This window comes from Danio rerio, chromosome 20 (assembly GCF_052040795.2).
Source record: "Danio rerio strain M-AB ecotype USA chromosome 20, GRCz13ab, whole genome shotgun sequence".
NCBI lineage: Eukaryota > Metazoa > Chordata > Actinopteri > Cypriniformes > Danionidae > Danio > Danio rerio.
In genome coordinates, this window is record NC_141040.1 from 38,161,249 (window position 1) to 38,173,381 (window position 12,133).

The 12,133-nt window shown below is 35.8% G+C and overlaps 2 protein-coding genes across 9 annotated transcripts in view; one reads left to right on the top strand and one right to left on the bottom strand.

Moving 5' to 3' along the window:
• Window positions 1-80: 80 nt before the first annotated feature.
• On the top strand, window positions 81-12,069 carry prg4b (proteoglycan 4b). Of its 7 annotated transcripts, none has more exons than XM_087296817.1 (15): window positions 107-383; window positions 839-955; window positions 1,044-1,166; window positions 2,118-2,228; window positions 2,367-2,408; window positions 2,745-2,798; window positions 2,922-3,050; window positions 3,172-3,333; window positions 3,400-4,125; window positions 4,226-4,309; window positions 4,479-4,615; window positions 5,073-5,226; window positions 7,636-7,737; window positions 8,034-8,159; window positions 9,437-12,069. In XM_087296817.1, the coding sequence occupies exons 1-15, from the start codon at window positions 320-322 to the stop codon at window positions 9,553-9,555; spliced, it is 2,250 nt and encodes a 749-aa protein (XP_087152943.1). In that variant the 5' UTR covers window positions 107-319; the 3' UTR covers window positions 9,556-12,069.
• The window catches only part of tprb (translocated promoter region b, nuclear basket protein), a 30,339-nt gene continuing 27,864 nt past the window's right edge, over window positions 9,659-12,133 (bottom strand). Inside the window, 4 exon segments of one of the 2 annotated variants that reach the window (NM_001030123.1) lie at window positions 9,659-9,899; window positions 10,019-10,108; window positions 10,193-10,305; window positions 10,416-10,557. In NM_001030123.1, the coding sequence (NP_001025294.1) occupies window positions 9,856-9,899; window positions 10,019-10,108; window positions 10,193-10,305; window positions 10,416-10,557 (389 nt within the window). In that variant the 3' untranslated portion in view covers window positions 9,659-9,855. 2 annotated transcript variants of the gene reach the window in all.

Below are 12,133 nucleotides of genomic sequence, written 5' to 3' on the forward strand. Positions count from 1 at the left end.
AAACTGTTTTGTATTTACGTTTTTCCCCCTACTGGGACATGTGTAATAGGAACAGTGTGTGATGTCACTCAGCGTACTTTGAGTGTTTTCGGCCAGGCGCACTCTCAGTGTGGGTGAATTGGTCAAGTCTGTTTGTCTAAGTGGATTACCGCACCCTTGCAAACTAGACGATTACTAATTCAGCACTGACTGCATAATTGGACGGAGAGGGGAACACCAACGCTTTTCAGGCTCGGTATAAAAGTGAAGAACACAGCAGGTGAAGAAAAACAGAGTGTGTATTAGATGACTGTGATGACTTCAAAAGACAACAATTGAGATGGCAACATATCTATCCTTACTGCTGCTGTTTGTGTGGGTCTCCACAAGCTCTTCAAATCCACGTAAGCCAACAGATCTATCTATCTATCTATCTATCTATCTATCTATCTATCTATCTATCTATCTATCTATCTATCTATCTATCTATCTATCTATCTATCTATCTATCTATCTATCTATCTATCTATCTATCTATCTATCTATCTATCTATCTATCTATCTATCTATGGCATATCCATCCATCCATCTATCTATCTATCTATCTATCTATCTATCTATCTATCTATCTATCTATCTATCTATCTATCTATCTATCTATCTATCTATCTATCTATCTATCTATCTATCTATCACACAGATTTAATTACTATCTGAAAACATTACTCTCTTGAGAATGCAGTGGTTTCAGTTGACTCTGTAAATAATTAACACCGCTGTTGTTTGTCTTTGTGTCTAAATGTAGTTATGTTTCTCAACATTTTGAATTCTCAGAGTGTTTTTCTTGTCAAATAAACAGGCAGTTGTGGGGGTCGTTGTGGAGAAGGCTATTACAGAGGAAGTTTCTGCCAGTGTGACTATGATTGTCTGGGCCTGAATGAGTGCTGTGCAGACTTTCAGGATTTGTGCACTTCAAGTACGGGTCATTGAAGCACTGGCTTGATCTGTATTCTTTGTAACCGCCTATTAAATCATTTAAGTAATACTTGTATTTCTCATCACAGAGGACTCATGCAAAGGACGCTGCGGAGAGCCTTTTAATAGAGGCAATCCATGTCACTGTGATATCGACTGTGTCTCGTATAATCAGTGCTGCCCTGATTATGAGAGCATGTGCTTGATCGAAGGTAAAACTATTTGGAAGTAGTACTTATAGCAATTACAGCATGTTATAAATGCTGTATATGCATATACATGCTTCAAACGCGAGTGCAATACTTACTGCTAATTGTATATTTTGAAGGGCAACAGTTGTTACTAACTGTATATTCTAACAGGGCAAACAGAGGACATGCCAAATATAATATTTATTTGCAATATTGATGCACTTTTGTAATAATTTTGAATGATTAAATATGAATAGTCTTTATTGTTGTCAATGTGTCTGAAGAATTGAGGAATAGATATATTTAAAAAATTCTTACTCCTAATGTTGCAATGGTAATTTCTATATATACAGTTGAAGCCAGAATTATTAGCCCCCCTGAATTATTAGTCTCCATGTTTATTATTGTTTAACGGAGAGAAGATTTCTTCAACACATTTCTAAACATAACAGTTTTAATAACTCATTTCTAATAACTGATTTATTTTATCTGTCATGATGACAGTAAATAATATTTGACTAGATATTTTTCAAGACACTTCTATACAGCTTAAAGTGACATTTAAAGGCTTAACTAGGTTAATTAGGTTAACTAGGCAGGTTAGAGTAGTTAGGCAAGTTATTGTATAACAATAGTTTATTCTGTAGACTATCAGAAAAAAAAATATATATATAGCTTAAAGGGGCTAATAACATTGACCTTAAAATGGTGTTCAAAAATGAAAAGCTGCTTTTATTTTAGATGAAATAAAACAAATAAGACTTTCTTCAGAAAAAAAAATATTATCAGACATACTGTGAAAATTTCCTTGCTCTGTTAAACATCATTTGGGAAATATTTGAAAAGGAAAAAAAATTAAAAGGGGGGCTAATAATTCTGACTTTAGCTGTATATATATTAAAAATGTGTAAATACAGATGAACTCATCTGTTTGCATGCGTCTAATCCTGATTAATCTGCTCTGATTTGAAGCTTATATCTCTGTGACTGTCACAGATTCTGCCTTAAAGCCAAGAAACACTGCCAGCGCAGCTCAAAGGATCGCTAACTTATGCCTAAACATAAAGAATAAAAAGTCTACAGGTATAATTACTGTAGCTTTGTCACACATAACCAAATCAAAGTGTGCTGATCTTTTGCTTCATGTACTGTAGCTTTAGATTTTTGCATCCACAAACAGTGCTTTTATTGTAAATCTGTGTTTCCTTTTGTCTGTGATAGAATCCTCCAATGAGGAGATGACCAATTTAGAAGGAACCGGAGGTGTGTCTTTCTCTCTTTCTTGGTCTTTTTCAGTCCTATAATGATTAAAAAAAAAAAAAAAAAAAACACATTCCTTTTGACTTTTCTCCTGATGAAAAATCAGCAGAATTAAAATGTTAGGATAAAAATCCAACAAATAATGAAATTACTTTGTGTAAACAAGTGACAAAAATTGTTTTGGTAAGATTAATCAATTATGACATTTTAAATCAGATACATCTATATTCCAAATCATTTTCTTAATTGTTGATTATTTGGCAAGCCTCCATTTTGCAACCTGAGGCAAAATCACTGTAAAACCCTGTTAACAGACATTGTTTTCTTATGCTGAGGCAGATGAGTTTACAGTCCCTGAGTATGAAACTGAGCCCACACCTTCTGAGGGCCGTGGTGAGTAACAATAGACCTTACACTGTGTTTGTCTAATGTGTAAAACATCACACAGAGCAGGACTTTGCCAGTTTGTTGAATATTACAAAACTAATTAAACATAAATTTTATGTAATCACACAGATGTCCCAGCAGAGATTTTGCCTGATGGACCTTACACAGGTTCAGATATAGAGGAGAAACAGAAGGAAAACAGCACCTTTCACCCTGAAAATGAGACTTCATCTCCTGCCCCATCCACTCCAACCGCAGGTTCTAGTGCTTTCCTTTTTTCTTAGTTTGCAAACACTGCACAGAGTTTGACAAATCATTGTTGCAGATTTCCTCTGCATGCTGCAGTCCATTTTTATTGTAATAGTTTTGTTCTCTTCAGATGTGAGCAGCATATTCCCTGCTGATGAGAACCGTATAGACTTTACCACTCAACAGCCGTCTGAAGAAATGACCGCTTCCAGCACATTACAGCCTCAAGAGAACTCAAGCATAGCATTAACAGAAGGTCCCACAAGCGTGACACCCGTAGATGATTCAATAAGTGCAGTACCAGCAGAAGCTCCAACAAGCCCGGGGCCAGCAGAAGATCCAAAAAAACAAACACCAGAAGAGGATCCAAAAAAACAAACAATAACAGTAGATCCAACAAGCCCAGTGCCAGCAGAAGATCCAACAAGCCCAGGGCCAGCAGAAGATCCAACAAGCCCAGGGCCAGCAGAAAATCCAATAAGCCCAGTGCCAGCAGAAGATCCAATAAGCCCAGTGCCAGCAGAAGATCCAATAAGCCCAGTGCCAGCAGAAGATCCAACAAGCCCAGTGCCAGCAGAAGATCCAATAAGCCCAGTGCCAGCAGAAGATCCAACAAGCCCAGTGCCAGCAGAAGATCCAACAAGCACAGTGGCACCAGAAGATCCAAACAACCAAACACCAGCAGAAAATCCAACAAGCCCAGCGGCAACAGCAGATCCAACAAACCAAAACCCTGCAGAAGATCCAAGAAATCCAGCACCAGCAGAAGATTCAAGAAAGCCAGCACCAACAGAAGATCCAACAAGCATGGCACCAACAGAAGGTTCAACAAGTGCAGCACCAACAGAAAATCTAACAACAGCACCAACAGAAGGAGCTACGCCTGTCCCAAGAAAGACACCTGCTCCAATGAAACCAACAAAAAAACCCACTCAACCCAGTAAAGAAAATATTGATAAATCAGAAGTAAAGGAATCTCCCAAGGATCCTGTTGTCATTTCTCCAATCAGAGTGACAGAAAAGCCTCTTAAACCTTCTTTAGACCTGAATGGCAGAACAGATAATATTTTAGATTATCAATCTGGTAAAATCTTTAATTTTACGGTTTCAATTTTGTTTCCACACTAATATCCTACATGCTTCTCATACAATGTCTAAACGCCCAAGACGTTTTTGTTTTCTAGATGATTATGACAGTAACCTCTGCAGTGGGCGTCCAGTCAGTGGTCTGACAACTCTCAGAAATGGCACCATTGTGGTGTTCAGAGGTCAGTTCAAATGGCAGTTAATGCACTCTTCTACAGTGGCATAGTGTAATGTAAAAAAAAAAAAAAGATTGATTCCTTGGTTACTAAATGGACAGTTCCTGAATGTAGATAACACTGAACTAAATGTTAAGTGTGGAAGAATGTGTCACTTTTCCTTTCTGCTCTGTAGGACATTATTTTTGGACTCTGGACAAACAAAGGAATCCTGATCCTCCTCAGTTAATTACGCAGGTGTGGGGAATCCCGTCTCCCATTGACACTGTTTACACCCGCTGCAACTGCCAAGGCAAAACCTACTTCTTCAAGGTTCGTATGCAGTCAAAAGGACAAAACACTTCATTTCACACCAGTGTAGAATAATATAGCTCACTGTTGTGGCAGAAGGTGTCAAATGAAATGCTGGAAGAGAGCTGATGTATCTCCCCAGCAAACAATTTTGTTTAATGGACATTTAAAAGGCATCTTAACGTACACACCCTGACTAAAACAAGGTTAAACTTGGACTGTCAGTAAAAATCTAATAGACAGCTAAAATAGTCCAAAACTAGACTAGTCGTCAAATAGACAGATTGGACACTTTTAATGTGTAGTCATTAAGTTCTGTTTATTTGACGACTAGTCTAATTTTGGCTTATTCTTAGACACCTATTAGATTTTCACTGATAGCTCTGTTTTAGCCAAGACAACTTTGTTTAGATGTCTATTAGACATCTTTTAGACATCTTTTAAAAACAAAAAAATGCTTGCTGGGTTATATTCACAGGGAAAGAACTACTGGAGGTTTGAGAACGGTGCGATGGATCCTGGCTTTCCTAAACCCATCAGCGAGGGCTTTGGACAAATTGGTCATATCACAGCTGCTTTATCTATACCAGAGTATAGAAGCAGAAAAGAGTCTGTCATCTTCTTCAAAAGAGGTAAGTATTGTTGTTAAAATGTACTCAAACATGCTAAAAGCTATGGAATTTTATTACCACCAAAGTAAAAAAAAAGGAATTGGTTACCTTTTATAATACTGGTAGAACTTTCACACTTTGCAAGTAAAATAAAAAAATCTGTAAAATGAAAACGGCAGTTTTCTTATTTTTATTCTGTGGTGAGAACAAAACAACAGGATTACATGATATAAACAAAATTTAGTGGTTAAAAAGTTAGACTTGTACGACTCAGAAACTTGAACTAGCAGTGTGAGATATCGAATTAACAACATTGTTCCACAATATTGGGATTATTTCTTCCAAAAAGAAAAATTTGGTTATTAATTTCTAATTATCATGTTGTTCCAAGCCTTTGAGACCTTCATTAATCTTCAGAACACAATTTAAGATATTTTAGATTGAATCTGAGAGCTTCCTGGTCCTCCGTAGACAGAAATAGTTATGACTTGTTCAAAGTCCAGAAAAACACCAAAAACAGCCCAAAGATGCATTCAGTTTACACTCAATACTTTGGTGCATTTATAGAACAAAAATAATGACTTGATTCAATAGTGTCTTCTCCTCAGTGTCAATATAGTATGCACATTTACTGGTGCAACGATAAACCGATTTCACTTTTAACCGCGATTTAATTTGTCACGGTAAATTAATTGTGAAGGCTTCTTAACACCATGTTTCTGTATAAAACAAAACTGCTGCAACTTAAAGTAATGCCAACTGAGTGCTAGGTTGAAGTTCCGAGCTTGTACTGGACACCATTCACTGGATTAACTATGGCTGAAGCTGTCAACTCCAGTCACATAATGCATCTTTTGCACGCGCAAGTTCGTTATTTCCAATGGAGGCGCGTGGCTTGCATATATGGAGCGATGGACTTGTGCTTTCCATACGCACCTACTAGTTAAAAAAAGAATGCCACGAGCGCCCTACACTGAGGAAAAAAAATGCAAAATGAAAAATACCAAACAATTTTGTTAAATAGATCAAAGGTTTCAGCAGCCTTTGAATACATTTCTTTACTGTAAAAGGAAAATACTTAGCTATTATGTAACCTAGATTTACATTAGACAAATACTACTAATTCATTTATTGATTGATTTTTTAATTTTATTTGAATTTATTTTAAAAAATAATTTTTAATTTATTTATTAATTTATTTTTAATTCATTTATTTACAATTTTTTATTTATATATTTTCATTTATTTTAAATTTATTTACATGTGATTTATTTAATTTGTTAAAATTGTATTTAATTATTATAATTTAATTTATTTAAAACGAATACATTTTTTTTCTTTAAATTTTATTTATTGACATTTATTTTCAGTGTGTAAAATTATTACTTATGTTTAAATGCCAAAACTTTTTTCACTTATTTTTAAGTCCAAAGAGAAATGGACTGTTTTTATTATTATTTTGTGTCATATTATTTGGTTACTGAGCAGCAATAAACAACACTTTAAAATACAAGTAGTTTTTATGTAATTTTTTTTAAACTAGCAGTGTTTTGAAATTAATGAATGCATAATAATCGTGATAACCGTGATTATTCCTCAGACTATAATCGCACAACCAAAATCTATAATCGTTGCATCCCTAACCTTGTTGCGTCTTAAAGTATCAGTGCACAGTCCTTGTAAATGTGCACCCTATACTGACACTGAGGAGAAGATACAGCCATTATGTTAGTTTTTTTTTATTCTTGCAATATTTAAAATACTTTATGTTTCAATTAAACCGCTGAAGACACATGGACTATTTTGATGTTTTTGGTACATTTTTTAACTTTGAACGAGACAAGATCAACGGGGAATCAGGGAGCTTTTAGATTGAAAATATCTCCACAAAAGGTTTCTGGTATTTGGAAAGAAAAGAGGGTAATTATTGGCAGAATTTTTATTTTTTGGTGACATTTTTTCATAATCTTTTTGGCAATATTGAATAACCAGATAAATTGCCCTCTTGTGAAGATTTTGAGAATTGCACACACAATCGGCTTCTGACGAGAGTAGAGACGATAATAAAGGACAACAATAACGACGAGCACAAGTAAATTTATAAACTGGAAAAAAAAAAAGCCTTGAAATGGCCAAAACCCCTTCAAAATCAGGCTTGTCGACCAGCCAAAAACAGACTAGGCTGTTTTTTCAGCAGGGAGAACAGCCATTAATGCAAATAAATAAATAAATAGACATGTCAAACAATTTTCATTGAGTCACGTATAGAATAAATCCGTCAAGTGTTGTTCAATCAAGACATAACTTCTCATGAAGTACACAAGTCAGACATGAATGAGTCCAGGTTGGAAATAAAAGGGCTGAACTGGACACACTTTGGGTGCTTGTTTTGTTTTAGGCAAGTGTTGACTTTGTAATCCGTTTCTGCAGGTGGAATGGCTCAAAAGTACACCTACCAGGTCACTCCAAACTGTGGGAGAAGGCCAAAAATTCCAGTGATCACAGTGAGGATGAGAACAAGAAGACAAACAGGTGAAGAATCAACATGTTTCATTACATAAGACCATTACAGTCGAAACAGCAGTACAGTAGTGTTTGAGATAAATCACATTTGTATAAATGACAGGAAGTTAGGGGAAAAGTTGTGTGTAGATCAGCATTTATACAAACAAGAAAAGTAAAAATTCTATGTATAGAATTTCCTGGAAGAGACATTTCACCGTGATAACCTCAGACAGGACATGTTGTTCCATGTGAGGCCTAACAGACAAGATAAGCATCAGACCTCGAAGCATTTTCATTCATTTTTGGGTGTTCTGTTCCCCCAGCTGCAGCACTGGGGCAAGTGATCAACATCTCACGAACCTGGAGAGGATTTCCAACCATGGTGACCTCATCTGTGTCTGTACCCTCCAGGGTCAAAGAGGGATACAAATACTATGTTTTCTCTCAAAGTGAGTGTTATGTCATTCAGCAAAACTAGGGAGGAGCTTTAAAATAGTTAGAAAGGTTGCTCCTTGTCCTGCCACATTTCTAAACCACTGTTATTTTTGTATTATTATACAATTATAGCACTTATTAGTATTTTAAAAGTTGAGTTTTGTATTTTTTATAGTTTTAAAATATACATTACATGGTCACTTTAGAGAGTTTTCTTTAATATGGCTATGCTTTATGCAATTATGGGCCCCAATTCTCAATTTTGACCTGATGGCTATAAGTTGGCACTTATAAAGCACATATTAATGCCTTATTCTGCATGACCATATACTACACTTTATTCCTATCCCTTACCTACACCTAACCACTACAACTACCTTACTAGAAGCAGTACATCTGAGCAATAAATCAGAATTAATAACGAATGTTCCCCATACTTAAGTACTACCATTAACATTAGCTGACTGTATTGGTTCTCATGAACTAACAAATATAAAGACAGTAATAATGCTAATTAGTTTCAATGAATAATGAATACATTAATTAACCATTTGTTGTGAACTAAAGAGATCATTTATGATGATAATTGTCATCTTTCACTCTTCACTTGCTTCACAAACCTTCACTTGCTCAAAACCTATTTGGTGTTTTCCTCTTCTATTGAACACAAAAGATGATATTTTAAAGAATGCTGCTTGCTGGCTTTGGATATCCATGAGTACCAGTGAACAGCATTCTTCAAAATATCTTCTTTTGTGTTCAACAGAAGAAAGAAACTCAAAGATTTTAAACCACACGAGGGAGAGTAAATGATGATGTAGTTTAAATTTTTGTATGATCCCTTTTTTTGTTGCTAATCTAAAAGATATATATATATATATATATATATATATATATATATATATATATATATATATATATATATATATATATATATGTATATATATATATATATATGTATATATATGTATATATATATATATATATATATATATATATATATATATATATATATACGCAAGCGCGCGCACGCACGCGCACACACAGACAGACAGACAGACAGACAGACAGTAAAATTCATTGCAATTTGCTAATTCATGTTAGCTAATTCATAAATTCCAACAAATCTTTGTGTTCTCAATTATGCTACATAGCTCTATATTTAAGCTTTCATAACATTATTCAACCTGGTGTCTAAAGCAACATTTCTAATTTGGTTTTACTACATCTACACATATCCATTTTAACAGAAGTAACATGTATTACCCATTTCTGTTCTTGTCCTTAACAGGAAACTATTACAGCATGAAAATGGAAAGAGATAAACCAGTGATCTTAAAACCTGTTACAGGTCCCAAGGAAAACCCAGCGACCAGCTTCTTCAAATGCAAAGACACTCAGAAAATCTGAGTCATCCATCTCCTTACCTCCTGCCATTCACAGTACATGTTCATGCACTCGTCTAATATGCAGTGGAAAACAACCGGTCACATCTTCACAGACAAAACAAAAATCTCTTCTTCAAAACAATTTATTTTATGGATGTAGAATCATTAAAAATAACAACAATGGATTGCTCAGAGCATACAACTAACAAACGACAGCTATAATACACTGACTTGAAGTCCTGAAGCAGAATAAAGCACAGCTGTTCTTGTGGAGCCAATAGTTCAGGATGAAGACTAGAATGAAGACTGCTGGGATTTTGCTTCATCTGGCAAAGCGTCCTCTCACACCCATAACACTCAGTCCATCTATAGCAAGAAAGATGTTAAAATTATACTTTGTAAATGCAGCCCGCTTAAAAACGAAAATGTATGAAGGAAGGAAATAAAAGTTTAAGAAACTAACAAATAAGAAACAAAAGTCTCACCCCTCTTCACAATGCTTCTAGAACCTCGACTACCAGTCCACTGTCTGCCAGAGCCGCTCCTGGCTTTAGGAGGCTGAGAGCTGCTTGTGTCTGAAAGAGAAAAGCGAGACACATAGTTAGTGAAACAGAAATAAGAGATTACATGTGGTTTGTCTAATATTATTGTGTTTGTACCTGCTGAACTAGATGATGGTTCCTGGCTTGTTGAAGGCAGATTTGCATCATCTGAAGGCTGCGCTGCTTCTTCTGCCTCAGTCTGAGACACGGCCTCAAGTGAAGCTTCAGCACTGCACAAACATTTATCAAAGTTCCCATTAAATACTAATATATATGGATTCTTGTCATGGCAAAATCATAAGAGAAAATGTTGAAAAGTCTCAAAACTCAAAAATCTCACCTGTCTCCTGCATCCAGGAACATGTCGTCTCTCTCCTCCACTGCTGGAGCACTGAGGCCTGGGGTAGAGGTGCTCACCATCGGCACAGAATGAGAAGCATGTTCACTCGCTTCAGATACAGCAGCCTCTGAGAGAATTGTCACTGAATGAATACAAAAGTGGAATATCACAGTTAAAGGTGTCACAGAGTGCATTGATTCAAGTAGTTAAAATGTACTCTGATAGCTACATAGGAAATATGTGGCTTGAGTAAGTTAAACATTTCTCCAGTAGGGGTGTAACGGATCACGGTTGATCCATGATTCGTACGGATCACAACCCATGGTTCAGAACACACATGACCTGCGGAATAATATATTTTTTTTATTTGTAGATTAATCTTAAATTTGTAACAATCACAGAGAGATCACCTCTCATGTCATTCAAACCGCAAGTATGAAAGCATTAGGCTTTTCTGTAAAATATAAAGATGATAGAAGAAGTTGTGGATATGGTGGATTTCTGAGAAGGTGATGGTTATTAATTTGTGGGTTATTAAAGGTGTTTTCTGTCACTACTTGTTCAGCCTGCATTAATGTATCCAGTGTAAGCGGCACGATTAATCATTGAAAGATCGGGATCTCAACACCCACGCAACATAAATGATAAATGATGGTGATTTGCAAATGTTAATTAATCTTTCGAATCGCTGCATTCAAATCTAAAAATGCAAAAATAAAGAGATTCTGTTTTTAGTCAGTTTTTGAGTTAGTTATGCAGCCAGAAATTACATTATTTAACTAATAGGTGGCGACAACCAGCCATCAAAAATATGCCACTGAATTCTTCAAAGATGATCATCTAGCAATGAAAGATGAAAGTTTTAGGAGTAAAAAACAGAATCATTTAATGAAAATTAGACTAAGAATACACATGAATCATACTAATGACATTAGATTGGGCGACACAGTGGCGCAGTGGTTAGCACTATCGCCTCACAGCAAGAAGGTTGCCGGTTTGAGCCTCGGCTGGGTCAGTAGCCGTTTCAGTTTGGAGTTTGCATGTTCTCCTCGTGTTTGTGTGAGTTTCCTCTGGGTGCTCCGGTTTACCCCACAAGTTTAAAGACATGCGCTGCTATAGGTGAATTGGGTAAGCTAAATTGTCCGTAGGTTATATGCGTAAATGAGTGTGTATGGATGTTTCCCAGTGATGGGTTGCAGCTGGAAGGGCATCCGCTGCGTAAAACATAAGCTGGAAAAGTTGGCGGTTCAGTCCGCTGTGGCGACCCCAGATTAATAAAGGGACTAAGCTGAAAAGAAAATAAATAAATGGCGCTAGATTTCTACATTTAGCGTTATCAGCAACAGTAGTAGTAACAGTGAATTTTTCACAGTAATAAATATTTTACAATTTATTTTTATTCAGCTGATTATTTCTTCATTTTATTTGTAATATTTCTTATATGTTTTTGTAACAAATGAAAAGCAAATTACATTCTTCTTCTCCCCTTTTTGGCTGATCCGAAAAATGGTACGATCCTTGACTTAAAAAAACAGAATGTGATCCGAACAGTGAGATTTGTGATCCGTTACACCACTATGCACCAGAAAGTTTTATATACTCATATATAAACAGGAATTACCCCCCTATAATAAAAACCTCTGGTCTGACCAAATTTGGAATGGTTGAAATTATTACCACTACTTGTGTACTGATATGCGCACGCACACACACAATGA